Consider the following 27,158-nt stretch of genomic DNA (forward strand, 5'->3'; position numbering starts at 1 on the left):
ATTAGTTTCAGTTTATACCTTCACTTGATCAATTTATGATTATGTTTCAATTTGACATAAATTTCGATATGAAAAAGTAATATTTTAACAAAATGTATTATGTAGCTTGATGCTTACAGCCTCGCATAAACTATTCACTATTTCTCTGAGCATAAGTCTCTTGTCTGATATGAGGTAATAAGCTTACCTTTTACACGTACCTGATAATACATAAAGGAAAGTTTTTCTATTTATGGAATAACGACACAACTAGTTTTTACCAGCTGGGTTATGTTATGATGATTTTAAAATAAAGTGAGCCTACTCAGGTAAGAATTGACATAACTGGGCATAAATATAGACTCCGTGCTACTACTGAGAACTTTAGGGTACTGAAAAAATCCTATAATTTGTACGACCCGAAAATCAGAATTGAGACCTTTCTCTCAGCTGACATGCCTGCGATTACTTGATCAACGAGCCAGTTACTATAATATATTCTGTTGTCTATATACATATATTTGTTAACCAGAACTTAAGATGGTGTATACTCTCTGAAGTACGTATAATGCTAGCAGTGTGGGTCTGCGACTTAATCGAGATGTATCGTTATATTATGACCAAAATTTCAAAAAATCGTAGCCTATACGACTTATTCATATAATACGAGTAAATGCATACCGCTTTTGTTAAAAAATTCTGCATAAATGCATTATTGTAACTCAACAAGTTCATCATGAATTTAATTTCATATATTCGTTATTCCCAGAATTGTGTATACTTTAAAGTGTTACGAAAATGTATTTTAATTTTAACGCAGTACTTGGAATTAATATTATGCAAAATATGAAATAAATACTTTTAATTTTACATTCTGCATATTTGTTTGAACTTTATTAATATTTCTCCATTGAATTTAGTGTGAGTTTTTCTGAGAATACTCGTACAAAACACCTGTTATTATTGGGAACGTTTTGTGTTACAGTTTTGAGAATTTTATATTGATAGTGTTTTGTAAAAAATGAGGGTTATGTTACCTACTTATATCCATAGAAGTTAGGTCAAGAGTAATAAAAAGAAACTTAATATAAAATCAGGGATTAAAAAAATGGTTTGGATGTTAATTCCAATTCTACTATCTTCGTGGCAAGTAAATAGCCCTATAGAAATTAGACAATGGATAGGAGTTTATTTAAAATTATTAACCAATTTCATTACATAATTCTTAAGTCTTTTACAAAAAAATCAGGGATGAACAACTCTAAACCTTATTTTCAACGAAATAGAACCAGTTTCATTTAATTGTCAACTCACCGATGCAGCAGAAGGCTCCGTCTCATGGTGGTAGGTGGAATGGTGTCGAATAGTGCCCGCCATGCCGTCTTCACAAACTACATTCCGACATCCCACTTCACGACGTTTGTCATACTAAGCCATTTCACCTTTGCAACCAATTTTGACCATCCATTGTTTGAGTATAGCATGTATTTAAGCACTATTTTTCCATGATTTATGATTTTTATTTACACTGACTATTGAATAAAATGGTTGTTATGTTATTTTAAATGAAATGTATGTTTTACCTGCGAATTAATAAGATTAAACTTGCTGAGGTTTTTCAAGTACCAAATTAGGAGTAATTCTACAAACACTTTAAATTTTAATGTTTTTTAATATTGATATTAATTTAAAAGTCTCATGGCATTATAATATACTATTTGAATACTACTTATATATTTTTACACAGAACTTAGTCCTAATTTTAATGAGAGAATGCCAACGAACTGACAAACAACTAATTGCTTGTTATACTTAATCCCAACTTAATCTATGCAACCAAGATTAAGAAACCTCGAGTTAGGTATTAAACTTTGCTTTTCAGTAAAGTTTTACTAAGTTGTACTTAATCCTCATTTATAGCGTGTAAAGGAGGTGAAGGTTTCATTATAAAATTAGTTGTAGGTGGTATTAAGAATGGGAACTAAGTAAGTCTTTCGTGCCAAGACTAATTTCACTTAAGAAGGATTTGTGACCTTTTTCATTCTGAATTTGAATGGGTAATAGGTTATTAATATTTTTGTTTATTTAATCATTCATAAATAAGTAATGAATAGATTTTAATTTGTAAAATAATTTACAGATTCATGATAAGACTTATTTTCTATTCTAAACGATTTTCTTAATGATTATTATCACTGAATGGATAAAGGTTTCTGGTCACGTTTGTATTGGGATAATTACCTTCGAACGGCTTTCTCAATAAATCCTAATTCATTGTTAACGATTCTATATAGAATTCTGAGGCTCAATATGTAATTTATATTGCGAGATGCTGAATAATTCTAAGTCTGTAGATAATTGCTGAAATATTATTATTTTAATTTAGAAACTCTAGGTAGAGTAGAAATAATTTTATGTAACTAGGTTTATAATTTTATTTTAAGTTTTCACATTTAGTTAAATTATAAATACAAAAATAATTACGTTTTTTATTAAACTTTGAAATGATTTTTTTGGTTGTCGAGAAATCTATTTCAAATTAATATAAAAGTGTTTGGAAAACTTTTAAAGTAATAAAGAATATGTTTGTACAAAAATGCAACTATGCAACAACTCACAAAGTACGATTGCAATCACTTTACAACAGTTAAGATATTGCTACGCTCGTAGTACGTCGTAGCGCTACGGGGCTACGGAGCTACGAGCCGTGCGGGTCCCGGCGTAGCGGCTGGCGCTCGACTGCCGCAGCGTGCGACTGGTCGCTACGACCCGCGCACTCCGCACCGTAATGATTGACAAAAAAAACTTCACCTGTATTTTCTTGCATATGAAAGTGAATATGTGCTAAGTAAACATTAATTAACCATGCATTAAAAAAACATATTTTTAGTTAACGGTATTATTTTTGTTTCTAAAGTCCAAACTTATCAGATATGTGTGTTAAAGCGACATTTTAACTTTTAAGTTGTAATTGAAAAAATAACAAGTTAATTATTTTTAAGCCAAGTAAAGCCTAGATCTAAAAAATAGATCTGGTTTGTGTTAAACATAGATACAACGTAAATATTTTTTCAGCAACTTTGAGAATCGACTCCACGATCCACAAGTTAAACCGCAATCGCCAATTCATTGCGTGACATTCTTTTATAGCATCATTAATCAATATATAGACAATAATTTGTACTTATATAGTGTGACTTTGAATTCGATGTATTCCTCTCGGGAGGTGATAATACAACTAATTTCTTACAAAATTAGCCCTGAGGTCCTTGGGCGGAAAGTGGCTAGTTTCTGAGATATTCAACATTTTCGGTTTTGGTAAAAAAATCCCGAATTGATTACAAAAACATCAATAACTAAAAAAATACTGGTTGGATTTTAGTTATTTTAGTTTTAATCAGTTGCCAATACATCAGTTATCATTTATAAATACTAATAATGGCAAAAATATCATTCGTTTTAAAATAGCAAGTAATTTCCTAAGAAATTTTGTTTTGTTTCACTAATTTGGTCAATAGATAACTGGATTTATTTCAAAAAAAATATATGACACTAAGCGTACAAACTATTAGAAAAAAATTCTTGGTTTATTAGCTACCCAGAAACGTAAAAATATTTACAAAATTCCCAAAAACAAATGAATTAATTGACGATAAGTAGAGCGTAAAGAGAAAAGCGCAATTCCAAAAACATCTTAATTTGCAAAATTTTGTTCAAAATGATCTTCCCTACGACGAATACATGCCCGAACACACTTCCTTATCTCTATGACGTTCACTCTTGGGCTGAATATGCGTCTTATTTCGTCACTATGTTTTGGAGAAGAATTTCGATGCTCGGCCAATTCCCTCTGCATAAACAAGGGACTTCATGTAAAAATCAACCAGCGTTAGATTCTGGACACCGCGCTTGCGATGTAGTTGGACCCCCATGCCAATACAACGCCTGGGAACCAAGGTATCCAACCATTGCCCCACAGTAGTTCGATAGTGCGCTGGATAAACTATCACAATATCCATTATTAGCTACAAAAAAGTCAACAAACTCCGAAAAAAGCAACCCATCGTTAGCGTATACGGTTTTAATTCAAATGTTTGCAGGGGTATCATAAATAATTATTTGATCGGACCCTACTTTTCATCCAACAATTTAAATGGTGAGAATTATGAAAAAAATTGAGGAATGTGCTAGGGTCATTGTTTTAAATTTGAATTTAGAAACAAGATGAATTAACTTATTCTACTTATTGAATTAATTTATTAATTTGATTGACGAATTTATTCCACCTGACGATTGTCAAGTGCATTATCGAACTACTGTGGGGCAATGGTCGAAAACATTGATTGAGGCCCAGGCATTGGATTAGTAGGGTGGTCCAACTACATGGCATGCACAATGACCAGAACCTTCGCCGGCCGATTTTTACATGAAGTCCCTTGTTTATACTGAAGGAATTGGCCGTGTATCGTAATTCTTCTCCGAAACATATTTGAAGATAATGTCGAAATAAGACGCATATTCAGCCCAAGAGTGAACGTCATAGTGATAAGGAAGTGTGTTCGGGCATGTATTCGTCGTAGGGAAGATCATTTTGAACAAAATTTTGCAAATTAAGATGTTTTTGAAATTGCGCTTTTCTCTTTACGCTCTACTTATCATCAATTAATTCATTTGTTTTTGGGAATTTTGTAAATATTTTTACGTTTCTGGGTAGCTAATAAACCAAGGAAGTTTTTCAAATAGTTTGTACGCTTAGTGTCATATATTTTTTTCGAAATAAATCCAGTTATCTATTGACCAAATTAGTGAAACAAAACAAAATTTCATAGGAAAATACTTGCTATTTTAAAACGAATGATATTTCTGCCATTATTAGTATTTATAAATGATAACTGATGTATTGGCAACTGATTAAAACTAAAATAACTAAAATCCAACCAGTATTTTTTTATTTATTGATGTTTTTGTAATCAATTCGGGATTTTTTTACCAAAACCGAAAATGTTGAATATCTCAGAAACTAGCCACTTTCCGCCCAAGGACCTCAGGGCTAATTTTGTAGGAAATTAGTTGTACTATCACCTCCCAAGAGGAATACGTCGAATTCAAAGTCGCCCTGTATACGTCCATTGTTAATTATGTACTCAGTAAGCAATGTGCCCTCAAAGCAGAATTGTTTGAGCTTGGCTTGAATGTCGAACAAAGCACTGCTGGCTTTGAATTTCAAACGGAATTATTCGATCACATACAACGACAGCATTTGATGAATGTTTGTATGTATGTGTGTATGTATATGTACTGGTTATTGCATGCTTTACAAGGTGTATGTAATACGAGATTGTACCCGTGGCATTGTTTACCTGAGGCCTAAGTCCTTCTTTGTACTTCGAATCAAATGTATAAAAATTTTTTTTTTGAGTAAATAAAACATAGAGAGCAAATAGCAAAAATAAAAATCTACATTTTTTATATTAATCGGGAAATTTTATGTGAAAATATTTATTATGTAGTTCTTTAAAAGTTTGTCAATTTAATGGACATGTCTTAAAGTAAACTACTATCGCCTAGTCTGAAATTGAATTGTCTCTGATTAGGCGATAGTAGAACGAAAAAACGGAGTGGAGTTGGTCAAACAATGATAACAAATAAATATAATTTTAAATCAAGCTTTTTTCTATATTTCTTTTATTTTTAGATAACATTGTGATGTCAGACATGAAATACGAGATAACTATTAAAATATAAACAAAAAATTTCATCTCAAATACTAATGACATTAATATGGAATCGAAAATTGAAGATAAAATATTTATCTGAACTGAAACAAATGAAAGAGCTCGTATTTTTTGAGAATTCACATTGTATCATCGAAAAATATAAAATGTATTTTGTTTTAAAATCATTTTATTTTAGTCTCTTTTTTATTTTATTAAACAAATACCGAGAATGTAACAAAATATTTGAAAGCAGTGAGCATATGAATACAATGCTTTTTGCAAACATGTAGAAAATTCCATTGAAATCCGTCAAAAGTGAAAAGAAAGGAATATTCCAGTTATTTCTTCGTCGAATATACAGTGCAGTAACGAGTAAAAATAGTTTCCATTGCTTGCGAAGGTAGCAGATACAAGAACTTTCCTTCGTTCGTATATAAAATAAAACATGAGCCGGTGTAAAACGATACTTCGAACCTTAAGTGGTCCTATTTATATACCATTCGTAGCCTTTTACGGGCTTTATACAAAGAGTGTTAAAGAAACAGGAACATTTAAATTCTGATTAAAACTTCTTCGTTCAATCAGTAAAGTGTAACCTGTTTATGAATTAATAAGAATTTTCAATTAACTACGTTTAAAAGGATCATCTTTAACCTCGTTTATATGAAGTCGGTTAATATACTAAAACCTATTCCTAAAAAAGTATTTGTTACTTTTCTTTTATTACAACAAATACTTTTCTAATAACCACATCAAAGTGGATTACATACAGGTCAAACTGAGAATATTCTTGTCGGTTAAAATATACATTTCTTTATGTTCATATAAAAATATTTATAGAGGAGAAAAGAGTACCTACATCGTAGTTATAATAAGAGTAAAAGACCAATTTCAAAGTCTAAAAATTCGGGTTAAATGTCAGGCTAACTGGTTACAAATTCAAGACTGTTTAATGAAGTTAATCAAAAGTTTGCTACGGGGTTAATTATAATAAAATCATCATTTAAATGTTAAATGTTACATCTTAGTTCGTGGTACAGATATGAGTTCATAAATGTGAAATAATTAGTGTTTGCTCCCCTCGGTTCGTGTGGAGACTAGCAAATGTTGAACCATTTCAGTATACAACAATTACGCTCCACGGAGATTGGAAGTGGAGTACTAAGACATGTCTATTAATCTAGGAAACTCACTACATAATACGTGTATTACGACACTACACTATATATATGTGTAATAGGTATATTACGACACCGTATATATCAATAATGTTAAATATTCATGTGACATAGTCGTGTCTTGTTCGCTACACATGACATAACTACACTACAAATTGTATATCTGTATAATTATGTAGTTCTAATAGTCAATATAATAATTTACAACCATGTTGCATGCAACAGTTTCAATCAGAATTACTCAATTACATATTCATATGAGTAATGGATATGACGTCACGAGTTTGTTTGAAGCGCGGGTCTGTATAAAGACTACCTGTTGAAAGAAAAACATGGGTATTTTAAGTTATTAGTTTGGGCTCGTTGCTTTGTGTTATTTTGTTGGATATTACACTCAAATGTGATGAGGTTATCTATTTATATGTTTCTATTATGTGGTTATTTCGAGATATTTGACTTTTAGTTTAAGGCTACCGTAGTTGTCGTATAATAGTAGATACGAACTAGAATTAAGATTTTACTGTAAACTATTTGGAACAAACCGTCTTTTAAATTTTCTTAAAAAAGTGCGATCAGGTATTGTTAACATTCTCGTGTTGCTAATCTCTTTCATACTTCGGCAGACTGCCTAGCGGGTTACCGTGGCTCCGTCTTGAAAAGCAGAAGTAGAATCAGGGTGGTTTTTAGTCAGTAAGAACCTGACAGTCCCTTTCGCCTCGCGGGAGAACGCATTAGATGATTTTCCCCTTCAAAAAAAGTATCATTGATACTTGCTTAGTTGTCTCCAATATATTTTTATCATTATTTTTATGTATAAAGGCAAAAGCAGTGATTTAACGTAATATTATACGAATACGAATAATTTATCTGTTGTGAGTTCAATGAACTAAGAGGCTTTACGTCTACAGTTCAATAGACTCGTGAAGATTTATACATTTATGTAAAAATGTTAATTGTTGAATTTCCTCTGAGAGTCGTAATACATGTTTTGTATGAATATGAGTTTAATATATTCGTACGTATTCCCAGTAAAGATATATTGGTCTGATTGTTTCTTTGATGTTGTATGGAATTCCGAATTTCACAAAAAAAATTGTTGAATAACCTGGGATCGGGGTCAAAACTGAAAAGGCAAATCGAAATACCATTTTTTTATACTTTATAGGATGGCGTTTGGCCACTATCTCGCCTGGTGGTACTTAAGAGCAACCTGTTCACTCGGTACTTGAAGACACCCTTGAAGTTGTATTTTGTAGGAAACACACAGATTCCGGCAAAAAATAAAATAAAACACTAATATACATAAAATAGTAAATACAATGAACTCAGCGTTACAAAAACTAGACGTATGATAATTATTTATATCAAAAATAATAACTACTTATTTATATTTTTGTGCGTGACCACATTTGGTTTGTGATGTCAAGAAAAACCTGAAAAAACTGAAAGTAGAACGTCATACCCAGTAGTCACATGTTAATTTAATTAGTTTGTTACTCCACTCGGCTATGTATGTAGTGTGTAGTGTATGTGTACATGTATCTAATGAACTCATGTTCAGAGAATGCAGGTCAACGCTACCTTGGATTAAATATATTATACTTGTAATTTCAGTAAAATATTATGAGGAATTCATTGAGATATACAATACTATAGTCTTACATTTTCTCTTTTTGATAATTACTAAGATTTTTAATGTACACGCACTTGTAACACAAATGGTGAAAAGTGGGTGTACAATGTATAGCGGCATTACGTGCCGTAATGTGCATCTTTGCCTACCCCTTCGGGGGTACAAGGCGTGACGTTGACTAAGATATTTCATTTGATATTTGTTAATGGATATGTCAGTGTTATCGAAAGAATGGAAGTGGTATTCTAGATTATAATGGTTGGCACGGTGGCTGGGCAACCGGCTGCCGTGTAGCGGGTTCGATTCCCGCACAGAGCAACTCTATAAATTATTGTTCCGGGCCTGAGTGTCAGGTATGTATGGGCTTGTATGCTTAATGCTGAAGATAAACCTAGTGTGGAGCAATGTTTAAAAAATCTATATCTGTGCCAAATTCCACTCAGAAGTTTCTGTGTGAAATAGTGACAAACGTCTTATATCTGTCACATTTATGATTCTGGTAGGATATCAATACGCTTCTCTATATCGCGTAGGTAAAACGTAGGTATAGGTACTTACTACAGATACACTTCCGACACAAGTATGATATTATGTTTCAAACAATAAATAATGTATCCGCACCTATAATCCTATAACAATTTCTCAAAATATTTTGCTTCAAGAACACTCTTAGATTTTCGACAAGTCCTCGATTTTCCTCTCAATTACACACATTTCTATCGCATTCACAAATTGTACAAACAATATTTTTATCAACACGTTACAAAAGATGTATAACATCGGTGGTACGAAACGAAAGTAGGTCATTGTTACAAAATAATTCGACGTTCCGTATTCAGGCAGTCCTACGATAATATTATGTTAACCTGTTTACCGTGTGACGAGTGACGAGTAAGCAGGTAAATACAGCGCTTTGGGATATCTAAATTTATTTAAAGTAATGTATACTCTTGGACATACACTTCCATGATAATGTTTGGGATCGACGGCGCGGTCAAATATGTGCAGTGAGCAGCCAGCCTCGCCGGGCCTCAAGGGAAATCTCAAGCCGACTTTCCGTTTCAAACAAATGCTCAAGACGCATAAAACAACACTTCCACAGCTCGGTTTCTCTTCCATTATAAACAGAGATGACTCTTAATTAAAATTAAACGAGGTATATAATCAAGAATGTTTTTGAATGTTACTTTGTTTATACATTCGTCTAGTACACAGGTTTGCGGGAAACGAAACAAAGTTAATTTTATTTTAATAGACTGCTCAGACTTGTTGGTAACTCAAAATGTTTTATTTTAAACTTTTACACAACCGCTTGTAATAATAGAATACTTAAACGAATTTCGGAAAATTATAAGACTTCTGAATCTCAGACACATTAAGTATTTTCACCTTTTAAGTACTTCAAAGTTTTGAGCTCTTTAGGAGTTTTGAAACGTTTTGCTCAATAAAACGTTGTTTACCCATAAAACAGTATACGCACTTCAGGCAGGGGTGGAAGTACCTAATTGAAATTCATTACGGTTGTTGTCAACCTTTAACACAGATTTATGTTACAAATCTAAGACATAAATAAGAATCTAGAAACAGTTTTGAATCAGTGGGCGACTGACGTTTGCAAGAGTCCTTGTAATACTTTGTGAAGCGATGCGATCGGAAGAAACCGATACCGTCATCCCGTACAGTGTGTACCAAGTTTATAAAGGTCAAGACAAGCCGGCCCCGATGTAATCTGGATTAGATTAAGACTGACTGCTTGCATATCGAAGGGGTGACTACACATTTATTTAACTTCCGACTCAAACTGTGATTTCTCGTCGTCGTTTGAACGTGATTATGTTTTCCGTCACCTTGTACCAACTTCAAAGCGGAAAGAGGCTTTTGCACGGTAATGAGACATTAATAGACGCTTACATACCTATACGTAGGTGCGTATAGTACTACACGTTGTCATTTTCACGTTAATTTCCAACCGAATTAAGCAATACCTATGGGTTTAATTAATTGGATTTTAGTCGATCGTTCAATGACGGAAATCGAGGATTGGTATGTGTTAACTGTGGCTTTAATATTTAAGTTTTAAGGTCAATGTTTTATATTTGAAATGTAACTGAGAAACATATTAATTGGTAAGGGTGGTTTAATTTTAAGTGTGGGAGAGCCATGCTTCGGCACGAATGGGCCGGCTCGACCGGGGTAATACCACGGCCTCACAGAAAACCGACGTGAAACAACGCTTGCGTTGTGTTTCGTTGTGTGAGTGAGGTTACCGGAGGCCCAATTCCCCCTTCCCAATCTTCCCCATCCCCATTCCCGAACAACAACCCTTAAATTCCTAACTCCCAAAAAGCCGGTAACGCACTTGTAAAGCCTCTAGTGTTTCAAGTGTCCATGGGCGGCGGCGATTGCTTACCATCAGGTAATACGTCTGCTCGATTACCGGCAAGTCCCATAAAAAAAAGGGAAAGTAAACTGAAGTTTGTGAGCAATTTAGTTTAAAGCAGGTGGTAGTGTAGACAGGGGCTACCTGTTGCTGTGCCGTGGTGTGAGCTGTCGGTCCCCGGTCACACGCGCTATGATAAACAGACTGTGATGTTATCACAACACAGCACCGTTCTACATAATCTGATTACGAAGCGCTTCAGTCGAGGAAGTCGAGCCAAGAAAAATACTGGCATGGTTGTTGATTTTTTCTCCCGTTTATATGGCGTGCTGATGAGTGTATGTTGTATTATTTTTTAATATTTTGTATTACGTGGATACAGAGATGTTATTGTAGATATGCGTGTTTAGAATTTAATTCGTTGTGTGAGTAAAGTTATGCTCGATTCCCTAACAACCTTAAATTCTTAACCCCCAAAAGGCTGGCAACGCACTTGTAACGCCTCTGGTGTTTCGGGCATACGTCTGCTCGTTTAGCGGCTTATACCATAAAAAAGGCTAAGCGTTAATTTTTTTACGTTTATTCTTTTATAGATTAAATAAACCTTTAAATCTAGGAAAAAATTAAAGTCTAGAAATATCTCAAATATCAGAAAGTATTAATAAATGTTCTAAATCTTGCGAAGAGAAATAAAATTCTCTTGAGCAAGCCCAGATGGTGTTAGTACTGAATTTTATTTTAGTCACGCAAATATAAGTAGGTGCTGTTGGTCAAATGTCTAAGCGATAAGTAAGTAATAGTGATTTATACTGAAGCTTTGATTTTCGCACTGAAACCTACAAATACCCATGTGAGTGAGATTCTTATGTACCTACTAGCTTCTGCCAGCGGCTATACCCGCGTTTCTGTCGGATAAAAAGTATCCTTGAACCAAAGTTAGCTCATATCCTGTCTGTACACCAAATTTCATCGAAATCTATTCAGTAGTTTCAGCGTGATTGACAGGCAAACTTCTAAACAAACAAACTTTTACAACACAGATTACATTGGCTTCCCTAAATATTTTAATGACAGAAAATATATAAGGGAAAATCAATTGTCGTAACTATTTTGAAAAAATATCAAGTTATTATATTATAAAGTTAATTAATAGTTATATTATAAAGTTTAATAACTTTGAATGCGTCAGAATACATTACCTTATTCTACAAACAAATTAACTTACAATTGAAACAACAGCAAAACGAGTTAATTAAATACTACAACTTACAAAATAATAGAAGATATTCGTTACTTCTCACAAATCGTAGTACATTTTGCATTCAGAGCGAAGCCTTAAGAAACGCTTGATTAAATGTAATTTCATAGCAAATCTCGTGAAAGATTCAGTCGCCACGTTTTCAGTATTATTACGTAATTTATGTATGATTGTGTGTATTAAATTTCTTGTTGTTATTTTATGTTTGTTTTGTTTGATATTTGTTTTAAATTAATGTTTGTTTGAGACTTTGTTTATGCGATTCCGTGGGAGCTAATGTAACTGCGGAGTGAAAGGTCATTGGTTTTATTTAACCTTGGATGCAATGCATAAGGTATTTTTGGATATTGCTACATAGACAAATATAGTGTCATCAAATATATTATGTTATCAAATGTCTTTTGTGAAAATAAACCTTAAAGGTGGTGAAAATAAATGAGAAGGACATGTTAAATTGGTTACATTAAAAAGATAGCTTGTTCTTAAATTTATATTTGACAATGGCTCTATGCATAAGTCTTTTTGTAAATGATGATGATAATCTGTCGACTACAACTGTTGTCTTTGCGAGAATTAATTAAGTCTCTGTATCCAATCCAAATATGTAGACGTTACTAACTCAACTAACAAACAAGCACACGATTCACTTCACAGACGAATCATGAAGTCAATCACAACAAATTACTAACTTCGTTTAAAGTTAAACGTAAAGATAAACTCGTGTTAGTCGCAAAAGAGCAATAAATAGCAAATACTCATTCAAAGTAAATTATAAGTCGTAGTTAAAATAAGCAAGTGACCCGTAATCAAGATTTGCGTCACCCGACTCGCCCACGTCAGAGCGATGATAACTCTTAGGAAGGCACGCGATTCTTATACCTTGAGTAAAGTACAGACACATGCAATTGCTGAAATATAAATAAAATAATACATTTTAGTTTACAACGTAACACTGGTTCCTTTATTCTGAATAGATACTGCACAGGAACTGTACATTTAACTTCTGGCTATTTTTTTTCGGGAGTTATGACTTAAATCCCTTGTCTTTGAAAAAAAACTTGACCCTGACATGTTCCTCAGAGGGCTTAGTATGAGTTTGCTTTACGTGTAATGAAATTGAAATGAGAGCGCGTTCGGCGCTCTGATTGGTTAGAAAAAATTTCATTCAAGCCGGCTAAACAGAGGCAAACTCATACTACGGGCATAGATATTAGAACCGTTCACTACATAGGTAGTGATGTTACCTGCTGTTTATGTGACTAATACATTTTCAAAATAATAAAGTTCAGACTAATCAGAATTTAAAACTCTTTGTCCAGCAATTACACATCAAATTTCTGCAGCGAAATTAATTAAAACCGAGTGGATCACACAGGAATACTAAAACAATATAACTGTTTATTGGGCACTATTTTCATAGCTGCTTCGAGTTTTAGAAGCAGTTTAGTCTGTAACTGTTGTATATCAGATTACTTGACTAGCTACTAGCTACCATTTCATTTCCGAAAGCCAATTAACAAGTGAAACTTACATTTTGAAATTGTACTGCTTTGAATATTTTCTGGTTTCTGATTGCTTGGTACGAGTATTGTGTTGAACGTATTTAGCTGATAATTTGATTCGTCTGTTGGCGGAATTGCAATGGAATTGTTTGTCAAATGTTTTTTGGTCTAATGTTTTAGAAGGAGATTCCTAATTTTGAGGTCTTGCTGGTTTCGATATGTTTATGGCAGAGTCAGAAATAGTTTGTTTTAAGGCGTTTTCATCCAATGACTTCTTCCGCCTTGGGCGAGGCGAGAGGAAGTGTCAGACTGACTAAAATAACCCCGTTCTTACTCCTGCTTTTCGAGTTAGAGCCCCGATAAACCCGTTAGGTAGTCCGCATCTTCGGAAAATTTGTAAGTTTGTGTTAGGTAATCAAAAGTTGTTTGTACAGTTAAAAAATAATTCTTTTATAAACTCAATTGTTTTGCACCAGGCAGATGGCGCTATAATCGGTTTTTAGCAATATACAGATAGTAAAACGTTAGGTGCGTCCATATAAATTCATGTTTGTAGTATAACACGCAGCACGCGACTGTACAAAGATGCACAATTTGTTGCTTAGTGTACCAAAACAAGGCAGTCTCCTACAGAGCGCTGATTGAATGAACGGTAATGGAACCTAACGAGACTTGTTACAAGACTAATTTGTTTTTATTTTCTTTATACTTGAATACATTGAAATTTTCTCTTCATACAAACTTTGTTATACTGAGCTTGTTAACTAAAGTGCACCTTGTATAGAAGAAAATATACTTAGAATTTTAGAAATGATACTGATTATGATCTGACGTAGGTGGATACGAGTAGATTTTGTAATTGTAAGATTTTCTTTTTCTTCTTTTCCTTGCTATCTTATAATTTGTTTTGTAGATCCTGGCTTGTAGGTATTGCAGTGGTTGAGGGTGGGATATTTACAAAAAAATAAGCGTTACGGGAGTAACAAAAGGCCGGCAACGCACTTGTAACGCCTCTGGTGTTTCGGGTGTCCATGGGCGATGGCGATTGCTTACCATCAGATGATCCGTCAGCTCGTTTATACACTATAAAAAAGAGATGAAATATAACGTTTATGAACACAAAAAAACTATGATTTCGTGAATCATCTTTCTTTGAAACATCTTCCAACTTGTTATTCTGGTAACACACGAAAAGAGTGATATTTCTGGAGATGTGTCCGAAAATATAACAGTTTTTAAACAAGTCCATTGTTTAAGACAGACAGACAGAAACAAGGTACAAATAGACTTGCCGTCTAGTCTATATTGCTTCTTTTTCGACATGTTTAGGTAATATTAGACAATTTTTTTTTATTGTATACAGAAGCCACGTCAGATCAAAGACATTTTGTATCATAATTATAATATTTGGTATACCAAGAAGTATGGAAACTAAGAAAATATTTATTATTGCAGTTTGGCAGTAACCACTGTAAACTTTTGGGTTATTTAGTCTAAGAAGTAATTTTATTCAAAGAATAAGGGTGCTTTTCCATCAGAGATGTGCTATACTACGTTGCTATGGATGCATTTGGCTTCCAACCAATCATATTCATTAGTACACATACCATAGCACTAGTGAAAACGGACTCAGCTAAGCTATGTTTTTTATATGGAAAGATGCGTGCTATGGATGGCTTCCCTAGTATCGATACATTGCATACTCGAGCTGCGCATCTTTCTTGCACAGCTACATAGCTTAGTATCAGTGGAAACGGTCACATAGTTTCACAGCTTCATAACATTGCTACATAGCACATCTCTTGTGGACAAGCTCCCTAAAACAAAATTAAATAATAAAATGAGTAGTATATTGTTTTTACTCTTTTACAAACAAATCGCATGATGTCATGATTATGGGTTGTTTGATATAATTATAGTATAGTAGAAAAGTAGTAAAGTAGTTCAACGCCCTCCAAGTCAACGTTACGGCGTTCATTCTTGGTATAAACGTAATTATGTGTTTGCTTTGGGGTTGGTCACGATAACAGTGCCATTGCACTTGTCTATGCACGACCATTGTCTTGGTAATCGGTGGTAGTTGTGCTACGTAATATAAATGCTTTAAAAATTACAGTCATTGATGGTATTAACCATAATTATGTATACACTATCGAATTGGATTTATTCTGTAATGATAGTTGTTAGTGAAATAATTAAAAAATATGTATATGTACAAATAAACAGTTTTTCTTTCTTCTTTCTACGTATATGTAATTATGTATGGTTATGGCCATATGTCATCTTTTTAGTGTTCTATAGATTGGTATCACCAAAGGCAAAAATGTATTCCTTATTATACTGGGTATATACGGAACGCTCCCAAACGGAATTAAAACAATAATATGATTATCTATTGTAAAAAAATGGTTTTATTAAAAAAAGAATTCAATATTTATTTTATGTAATAATAGTTGTGATAAACTGGTTGAGGCTGATGTTGGATGAATAACAGGAAAAAAACAGATTAATATTAAAAAAAAACAAAAAAAAAATTGTAGCGTATTTTGGGAGCGTTCCGTTTACAACCTGTATGTTTAATTCTGTTCAGTCTTAATTAAAATCAAAATCACACATTAAATAAATACAAACCTTCATTTAAAATCCGTAAATAAACATCAAAGAGCATGTCTCTTCTTCTAAATGTTTCACTTCTTAAGGCTATATTTAGGAACAACTTAATTACCACTACAGAAAATGTACAAGGATTTTTGTCAAGATATCTTATTCGCCTAATTTAGACTGTCTACGAGTGGTGGTCACATTAGTCAAAAGTTCATGGACCTCAACAGCCTGAAAATAAGACGGATTTTTCTTGTCGTGACGAAATACAAGTAAGTGGCTAACTAATGTAAGACATTTGTTACATTTTTATTTTTGGTGTTTTCTTTTTTTTCTTGATTATGATTCTGGTTTTTGTTCTTGAAGTGAGTAACTAACTAGTCCTAGCCAAAGGCAATGTGTTATTAAGTTTAGCGTTAAGTCTGGTATTGTATTTTGTGTTTAGAAATAGTTTGGCTCCATGTAACTATTGCACTATTTTCGTTACTTAACTAGCAAAAGAGAAATAAATATATCTTTACCAATGACGAATAATAGTAAATCCAATAACAGGTGTGCCTTTATAGTAGTCCATTTATTTACTCACATATTTTTATTTATTGTTTCTCAATATAAATTTAAACTTTATCATGACAGTAAATAATAACGTCACATTAATATTCAAAAATAGATTCTATCACATAGTAGACTTAATACTGTGTGACTTTGTGTATAAAAATGTGAACATGTCAATTAATAACGGCCAGGTTTAATGATTACAATATATTCTATGTGTAACCTTTAATAAAAAAGTAAATCCTCCGGTGTTGGCCAGCACTTAAACAAGCGTCAATATTTAATGACAGGGTTGAGTATAAAATTAATTCTATCAGATTAATTATTACTGGTAAGAGTTTGAAATAACCAATTTTACAATATGACGTTAATTATAATATGAATGATTAATATACTTAATTAACACTGACACATTAATTTGATATTGTAATAAATTATTACAAACTCACTTTCTGCTGCTACTTTCATGCTTGTTCTCGCTGATTTTTGAAACATCTCTTTAGTTTTTAGTTACTATCATACACAAATATGTACCAACATCAGCCCGTGAGCCTTACAATCCATTGGTGGGCTTCCGCCATCAGATTGTGAGCTTCGTCTATTTAAGTTGCCGTAATCTTCATTTTTGGAAATCACAATTTAAAAGGTAGGTTCAGATTTATTAGAGAGCGCTGCTGTCGAGTTTCTGTCACATTTTTAGCCCCCTTAGTTGGCTTTTACGACACTCACTAGAAGATATAGAATAAAGTCAAGCATTACTTTGCGGAAATCCATACTACACTAACAATGCTATAAATTTTCAGTTTTCAGTCCGCTTGTAGACGTATTTTTAGGCGGTTTCGAGCTTCCTGCTGTTTTCAAGATGCGGGAGTTGCCGAGTTAACACCTCCTGAAGATGCTCCATGAAGGAGTGAATCATATGTCGAGTGTTTGCTGCGTGTCGTGTGTGTGTTTTTGTGTTGCAACTCTGTTGCATGAGCATTTAATTGTGGGCGGAATGAACACTAAAAATTGACTTACGAGAAGACTAAGGGCAGTACTGGTGACAAATGTATTATATGCTGTCATAACTACACGGTAAACAAATAATTTCTAAACCTAAGTACTTGAATCCTCATAAAGCGCTGTGTCATTAATAAAGCCGCTGCCGCGAGTGCTGCAAGCGCATTAAAGTTTAAGCTGCCTTTGGGATCACAAAGCAAAAACTCAAATAGTCGACGTCAGCCGTGTCTCTATGAATTTCTGAATTGAACTGCATTATACTAGTTTGTTACTAATCTCTCTCTAATGATATGCAGTGTGATTATGGTTCGGAACTGATAGTAACTGTGCTAAGCGATCGGTTCATTCAATTACTATTCGCTGTTCGCTCTAGGTATTAGGATGCAATTATGAAAGTGCTTTGCCAATGGATTGAGGGAATTTAACTTAGAGAATACGTTAATAAATGGTGATTTCTTTCATCACTGTCCCAGTTGCCCCACTCTCGGATTTTCTCCTGTGTCACGAGTGCGTTTACAAACACACAATTTCACATACACATGACACCCAGACCCGAAACAACATTTTGTGGATCACACAAAGAGTTGATCCGTGCGGGAATCGAACACATTGCGCGGCAACCGTGCAGTTATTATTGAACAATCTTTTATTAAACAATCTTTGGGATATGGACGACCTTTCTGAAGTTTTTTTGTGGTAAATATTTCTGGTTTGTTTTAGAAAGAGATGATTTCTTAACCCAACACAACATCAGTCAAATACAAACTAACTTAAAAAAAATTAAGTTCATTTTACAAATAAAATGTTCAATTAAAAAAAAAAACAAAGTCTAAGACATCTTTTCCAACAATCGCATCTAAAAATTGATTGGTAGATTGTGTTCGAAACATCAGATACACGTTTTTACGCCAACTCGAATACCGCATTGAGCTAATTGCTGGCGTTCGCACGTGGCCCATTACACCACTGACCTGCACCAACTAAGCGACGTGATCAGGGTTCCCAGATCAAAATATCGAAATTGCGGACATGTGGTAAAAATGCCACAATTTTTATTAACAAACTAAATTGTTCAAATTTATTACGAGCACGTTGGAAGTGCCTTTCCGTTGCTCACCCGCGGGCTTACATCAGCTTAATATTTTTTTTTGTTTCTACAACTACATATTTGTAAAAATTCTAGACAGCTGCTAAAGATTAACTCTGCGTTCCGGAAAAATACCGAAATTTCCAGATATGTCTGGAAAATCCCGAACGTATAGCAACAGCAAACGTGATCCACATGAACTAAACGCAATTATACTGGCAATACTTAACGTTCCACTATAAAACTCTATTATTTTGACAGCGTAAGCTACGGAGCTGTGGAGTGTGGAGTGTGTAAACACACGTTCATCGAGTGGGTGGGTGCATTTTGTTTTGTACTTTAAGAGAGAAAAGTTCTTAGATTTTTCTAATTTTATTCCTCTAACGAGTAACTGAACATTTTTCACATCTAACCTATAAAAAGATACGCAAAAATTTGGGATACTTTTTTCACCATTTAGTGTCCACTTTAAACTAAAATTGGTTAATTTTGTTATACTAATTAAACAATGTCATAATAATATAGAAAAGAAAGAAAGAAGGTTAAAAAAATATTGCACACGCTAAAAACAAGTGACATGTAGGTACAGATTATACAGTGTAAATTGTAAGTATAAGTATTATAAGTATGGGTACATGTTCACGCCTCAAGTCTGCTTTGGAACACCAATTATATTGCCTGCTTACAAAGCCGTAGCGAATGCCAAAAGTCGTCTAAAAGGCAGGCAGTATCCAAAAAAAGAGTGCAAGATACTTAAAAACTTTCGTCGTATTCATCATATTTTACAATTAAAGGTCATTGGGGTCAATCACTTTCCCCCCACTTTGTATAAAATCTCAGTGAACAAGGAAATTTCTTAATTTCCTCTACCATCTTAAAATCGCTTGAGCATTATAAACGGCGCTGTGGGGAGTTTTATTTTTAACACCAAGCGAAAATGTATGCGCTACGAGGAATTTTATTTCTTCACTTAATTATAATAGTACGCTTTATTCTATTATACGTCTTCATTTTCGGTTTCCTCTGCCAAAAAATTACAAAAGCTAAGCGTAAACAGGATTTTGTGGACGAACATGTTTTTATACTGTGTTTTTCTTTATGTTTTTAAATCCTTATTGACACGATATTATATTCTGTTCATCACTCGTCATACTACACATTTTTTAAATTACAGAAAAAATCTTACTACTTCAAACTAAGCACAAAACCTAAACCCAAAGTTTGAATTTTCTAAAATCCACCAAAATTTTGAAAGCTCGTCTAAATTTGATATGTCCAAATAGGATTCCAGTAAAACGAAGTGGCCGCCACATTTGCATTTGAATCATAATGAAAGAGGGTAAACTAACATTATAAGCACTGCAAACAGTGTGAGGAATAAAGGCAAAAATACATTACTGTAGCGTGGCGAGATACCGTGAACACCAATGGGGTGCAAGCATTTGGCGACCCACGTGGCATGAAACGACAAGCAAATGTGTCTCTAATCATAATAAATGTATGAAATTGATATGTTTTTGCGCCACGCTACGATAATGTATTTCTGCCTTAAGCCAGCGATGTGGAACGGGCTCTGGCAACCGGGTCGGGTAAATCAAACAACAGGGGCCAATCATTTTGCATGTGCCACCGCACCCGCCTCATGCCTTACGTTATTCAACCGAACATACTTCATCATGCACCCACTCAGCCAACTAAATGAAAATTGATTGGTTTTGTTGTTTAATTGAATTAGTGTTTTCCTTTGTTTTCTTTCTGTTGCTATTTTTAGGTTTGTTCATTTAAAAGTGTCAGCTGACATTTAATGTTTAGTGGGTTAATTAAAACTTTATTGTGTTTATAATTAAACGAGCAGACGGGTCACCTGATGGTTAGATAGGCGCCGCCAATGGACACCCGCAACACCAGTGGAGTCACAGGTACGCTGCCGGCCTTTTAAAATCGTTAACGCTCTTTTCTTGAAGATATCTATGCGGTAGATCCGACGTGCATATGAAAAACAGATGTTTGACCAGTAAAGAAAAAAAAAGTACAGCAATATGGTAGAAAACCTTCAAAGAAAAATTAACACAATCAATTAAAAAAGCATAGAATCATTCGTTACATTTGTAACGTAGAACAACAATACCAACATTAGTTACTAATAGATATAAATGCGTATGTCCTTACAGGACTCCAGCATTGCTATGTAAATAAACATCGCGTCATATCACCCTAGTGACCCTCATTAAAAGCAAGGACATTCGAATACAAGTAGGTACCTATGTACTGAGAGGCAAGAGAGGTCTACATACATATGACATACGTGGCCAAAGCATGTCTGGTTGAAAAATAATAAAAGAGTGAGAGGAACAAAAAAGTGACTTTTAGCCATATCACAGTGATGCCCACTTCATGTACTCAATGTATAGTAAATTTTTATAACAAAGAAATGCGTGCTTTGCTTAGGAGACTACTCGAAAGTCAAAATAGTGTTTGTTTTAATCAAGTAAGTAATACATTTTATTATAACAGCACCAGTAGCAGCGTGAAAATCGCCGCGTCGTGTGTCAAGAAATGCTGCTCGTGAATATGAGCCTCTGGTATGGCTTGAAACTAGTCGAGTTCCTCGTCAAACAGTCACGTGAGTAAGCCGATAACATAATCATTAATTACGCATGGTGTAGATATATAAAACGTTATATTTTAATCTTAACTGTATGTAATGAAAACTATCGGATGGTTATGGATTGACTAGTTAGATTAAGGAATATTGAAATAAAAGGACGGAGCGTAGTTTGAACAGGGAACGGTTTAATCAAGAGAGACAGAGGTGACATTGACTGTCATAAATTGTAAAATAAGATACGTTCACTAAAACATATATTTAATCAATAGGGACTGCGTTCATATTTCAACATCCTCTCTTGAACGTAGGCCCATGCCAATCAGGAGCTGGTGATGCTTAGGCTTCGCCAGGGCTTTGGTCAGGCAGTCAGCAAGCATCGAAGTTGTGGGAATGTACTCGATGCGAATGTCACCACATTTGACCTTGTCACGAATGTAGTGGTGCCTCACATCAATATGCTTGCTTCTAGCATGATAAGCAGAATTACCTGTAAGTTTAATGGCACTTTGATTATCACAGAACAAAGTAATAGTAGGGACCTTGGTTGCAGGCCACAACTCAATATGTAACTGTCTCAGCCATATAGCTTCTTGAGTAGCTGCTGAGATCCCCATATATTCAGCTTCAGTTGTCGACAACGCAATAGTTTGTTGCCTTTTAGAATTCCAAGATATGGCACCATCTTGAAACATGAATACATATCCCGTGCAAGACCTTCTTTCTTCAGTACATGATGCCCAGTCAGAATCACAATAACCTGTAATTTCCTGGTTCACATTTCTTTTATATAATATTTGAAGATTTTTAGTCCCTTGTAGATACCGTAAAATCCTCTTTACAGCCATCCAGTGTTCTGATGTTGGAGTTTTATTGTACCTGCTGAGTGTGTTTACTGCATAGCAGATATCTGGACGTGTACCCTGTGAGATATATAATAAACAACCAATTGCTTCTTGGTAGGGTATTCCATCACATATATTATTATCCGAGGGTACAGAAAACTTAATGTCTGCTTCCATTGGAGTTCCCACGGCTTTGCAGTCCTCCATGTTAAATCTTTTCAATGTACTCTCTATGTATTTTGTTTGATCTATATATATTCCTTTTTCATCATATTTAATCCGTAGACCAATGTAATAGTTAGCTTTCCCTAATTCCTTCATTTTGAATTTTTGTGCTATTTTCCTTTTAATATCCATAGCATGTTCCACATTATTGTAAAACAACAACAAATCATCAACATATAGTGCCAAGTACAATATACTTGCCTCACTATGCATATAATACACACATGGATCCAAACGTGACTTCTTAAATCCAATTTCACATAAATAACCATCTAGTTTTTGATTCCATGTTCTACTCGCCTGTTTCAAACCATAAATACTTTTGTTAAGTTTACAGACTCTGCCCAACAAGCAAAGTAATCCTATAAGGAAATATTATAAGTCTATCACTACTAATAACGCTCTTGTAAAGGCATTGCGATAGACTTTTTAACTTATAATAGCATTTGCCAAGCCTTAACATACTCAAGTGCATTTGTTTTTATATCTCGGTCTTGTAGTTCGCTACAAGACTGATCTCTAAAACATTTATAGGACATTTTTACTAGTAATAGCATTTCACAAGCATACATATACTCAAGAGTAATAGCCTTTATAACTCAGTCTTTTAGTTAACTATAAGATTATCTTTTAGGACACTTTAAGGAATAAGTCTCCTATAATTGTTTGAAGTAAGACTAAATAATCCTGAATAATATTTTGATCCTATAGTAGCATTTTGTGAGAGAAAATGATATTATAACATACTTAGCTGAAACGATTACAAGTTTGTGCTATCATAGTCTTGCTCGAGACTCTTTTAAATCTAATAGTACTTAAAAAGAGAGCTATAAGATCAAAAAGGTTTATAAGATAGTAGATCAATCACTTTACTAGTAAACAACAGGATCGGGATATAAATCAAGCGCGTCAAGTGCAAACACAGGTGAAGTAATTGAGGGTTCCGCGATCAATAATATTTTTTCACCCTTTTCCCACTACTCAGAAAGTAAAGAAGTTGAAAATTGGGAAGAAGAATACGATTTAAATAACGCAGAGACCACTGACTATAAAAAAATAACAAATGTCAAAAAAAATATTATCCGATAAAATTATTTTAACATTAAAAAATTAAGTACTTATGGGTGTGTTTAAAAAATATGTGGATACAAAATCAGTAACAAATTGTGCATTCATCCTCGATGTAATGGTCATATATACTGTACTGGGAGCAAATCGGGAACCAAAAAAAGATTTAATGCAATAAAACTATTATGTTTCTTGACTACAAACGAAATGAGTAGGTCTATACATATTGTTTATATAAACTGGAAATCCACACCCATTGCAGCTTTCGGATAACACAAAATGTGTATTTGTCCAAGGCCATCTTATATTTGTAAGTAAAATCAAAGAAGATTTTGTCAAAAAACAGTCGACATCAGAGATGGTCGTATCAGAAATACGACCATCTTGTTAATTAAATCCTAAAAAAAGGAAAATCGATCATTAACAGGCAGACTTCAAGGGAACCCTAATTTGTTTTAAAATGGAGGAGAGTTATCTGGACAGAAACTGTTACAAATACTAATTTACCTATAATGATTCTATAAAGTACTTAACGAAGAGCAATTTTAAAACATGGCGGATATTCATGACATTGTTGAAATAATTAATTTACAATAATATACTAATGTGCTATTTTTCGGAGGGCATTGTGAAATTAACTAAATTTTGGTACACATTTACAGTAAATATGACTTTCCCACGGGTTCACACCCTATATTTTAAATGTATTATTAGTTATATTTTACAATAACACAAAATAATAGTTACGTTTTTATTAAAAATAAATGACTACAGAACAACCGGCACCACGACCCGAAGCAACAACAAAAATAACCTCTTAAAATATACTTATAACTAATAACTAAGTACATTACTAGTGCCTTATAAACAAGATTGCTTTAGTAAGATACTTATGTCAGATACTAACAAGAGCGTTTGTACTTGTAATTGTGTAGTCTCATAACATTATAGAAGCTATTGCGCTTAGTCAAGTATATTATAGGGCTTAGTAACATTTTATAAGTTGATTATAAGATAGATATAGAAATAACTGATCTTATAACTGCGCCCAAATCCAGCTTTGTAGAATGCTACAAGTTTCTTATAAGTGAAAATAAAAGTAGTCTTGAGATCGTTTTAAGTACTGATTTTGCTAGTTGGGTGTTTTCTCCATTTTCATAGCGCGATGGTTGTGTCATATACAACTCCACATCTATATCCCCTTGTAAGAATGCTGATAATGCATCCAGTTGCTCAATCTCTAATTGATGTTTAGCTGCCATTCCTAGTAAATATCTGATAGAAGTAAGACGTACCACAGGGGCGAAGACTTCATTATAATCAGTGCCATAAATCTGTTCATATCCCTTGATAACTAGTCTTGCTTTATATTTAGCTATATTTCCATCTGCATCCAATTTAGTTTTGAAAACCCACTTACACGGAATGGCTTTCTTACCAGGTGGTAGGTCAGAGAGAGTCCAAGTATTATTTTCTATTAATGATTTAAATTCACAGTCCATTGCATTTATCCACTCTTGTGCATTTTCACTCTCTAAGGCTTCCTTTACAGACTGAGGATCATGCAGTAAAATACCATTCTTTGCTTCATTTTGACACAGGTAGGTAGGCATTTTCCCATTCTTTCTAGGTCTTAGGTTCCGGGTGGAGAGTGGTGGACTCAGGTTGATGTTACCTCGAGGAACATACTCTTCATCATCAATATCATCTTCACTGGTTTGTAAACTATCATTTTCCTTCACTGTGCTTGTACTTTCACGTGAACTTTCTTCACTGTTAACTGTTTCATTTAAACTTTCTTTTTCTTCTTTATTAGTAGAACTAGTAATCGGCATCAGTGTAAAATTCTTCTTAATATTTTCCTCTAAAAATACAACATCTCTGCTTCTAACTATTTTTCCTTCTCTTTTATCATATAATCTATATCCTTTAGATTCTGGGCAATATCCAACAAATATAAGCTCCTTAGATTTGCAATCCCATTTCAATCGTTTCTCTTTGGGAATATGCATCATGGCTGGGCAGCCAAAGATCCTCAAATGCTGTACATTAGGCTTTATACCTGTCCACATTTCCTCAGGAGTCTTATAATTAATAGACTTGGTTGGTGAATGATTAATTACATAGGCAGCAGTAGAAACTGCCTCTGCCCAAAATTTCTTCGGCAAACAGGCATCAATTAGCATACATTTGGCACTCTCCACCAGAGTTCTATTCATCCTCTCGCTCATTCCATTTTGCTCTGGAGAGTAAGGTACAGTAAATTGCCGTTTGATACCGGATTCCTTACAGAATTTATCAAATGCTTCATTTACATACTCTTTGCCATTGTCACTTCTTAGTATCTTAATTTTTGTCTGTAGCTGAGTTTCAACAAGTTTCTTAAATTCTTTAAAGCAGTCAAGAACTTGAGACTTAGAATGGATATGATATACAAATACCTTTCTTGAATAATCATCAATGAATGTGACATAATATCTGGCACCTCCGAGAGACTTTTCTTCCATAGGACCGCATAAATCTGAATGTATTACCTCTAGAAGACTGGAAGCCCTTGTACCAGTATGTTTAAACGGCTGTCTAGTTTGCTTCCCCTGTAGACAAGTACTGCATGTCACATTCCTCTCTTGATCAATTTTCACATCCATTCCTTCTGTAGCCTCATTTAGCTTCTGTAGATTCTGGTAATTTAGATGCCCCATTCTTTGATGCCACAGGTGAGCTGAGGATAGCAGTGCAAAAATCTCATTATTTATCACATATAAGCCATTTTGTAAATGTCCTGTCATAACTAAATTAGAATTCTGATAAATTCTGCAATAATTCTCATCAAATTGAACATTACACTTATTTTTGGTCATTTGATGTATTGATAGCAAATTCACAGCTAATTCCGGGACAAACAGAACATTTCTCACCTGTACAGTGCCAATCAACCTGTTGCTTTTACAATCATAGCTTTTTATATTTACCTTGCCACAACCCATTACAGGTAGCTGTTTGTTATCAGCTACAGTTATGTTATTTATAGAAGCAGGTTCAAAATCATAAAGCAAATTTTTATTATTAGTCATATGCATCGCGGCTCCTGAGTCAAGGTACCAATAACATGCATCCAGTGCAGGAGAAGCCGGAAAAGCAGCCACATAGCCAGAAGTCCCTTCACCCTTATCATCATGTTTGTTGTTTTGACTTGAGCCTTTATTTGAGCGACAAAATTTACCAATATGGCCATGCTTGTTACATTTATAACACCTGGGGCCTTTGCCTGAAGGTTTGTAAGCCTTTGCATTATTCTTGTGAAAATTAGAATAAAAAGCCGCTGAGTCATTTACATTCTTGACATCTTGTAGAATCTTAGTTTTAACTAAATCTGTACTTATGGTCACACCTGAGCTTTCCATCGCCATTATCATAGGTTTGTATGATTCTGGTAGCCCTGCGAGGAGAAGCGTACCCAGCCACTCATCGTCTACCTGAAATCCGATGTTCCGGAGCTTGTGTGCACAAGTAATAACCTTAT

General features: G+C 34.0%; 1 protein-coding gene across 3 annotated transcripts in view; it reads right to left on the reverse strand.

The window, feature by feature from the left end:
- Positions 1-27,158, reverse strand: part of LOC118277645 (uncharacterized) — a 152,342-nt gene that overhangs the window by 33,231 nt on the left and 91,953 nt on the right. Inside the window, exons 1-2 of one of the 3 annotated variants that reach the window (XM_035596541.2) lie at positions 2,598-2,824; positions 1,294-1,562 (exon numbers count right to left, since the gene is read on the reverse strand). The exons of the other annotated variants lie outside the window; for them this stretch is intronic. Coding sequence (XP_035452434.1) covers positions 1,294-1,356 — 63 coding nt within the window. The 5' untranslated portion in view covers positions 1,357-1,562; positions 2,598-2,824. Of the gene's footprint in view, positions 1-1,293; positions 1,563-2,597; positions 2,825-27,158 lie in introns of those variants that run through there. 3 annotated transcript variants of the gene reach the window in all.

This window comes from Spodoptera frugiperda, chromosome 15 (genome assembly GCF_023101765.2).
Source record: "Spodoptera frugiperda isolate SF20-4 chromosome 15, AGI-APGP_CSIRO_Sfru_2.0, whole genome shotgun sequence".
NCBI classification, from domain to species: Eukaryota; Metazoa; Arthropoda; class Insecta; order Lepidoptera; family Noctuidae; genus Spodoptera; species Spodoptera frugiperda.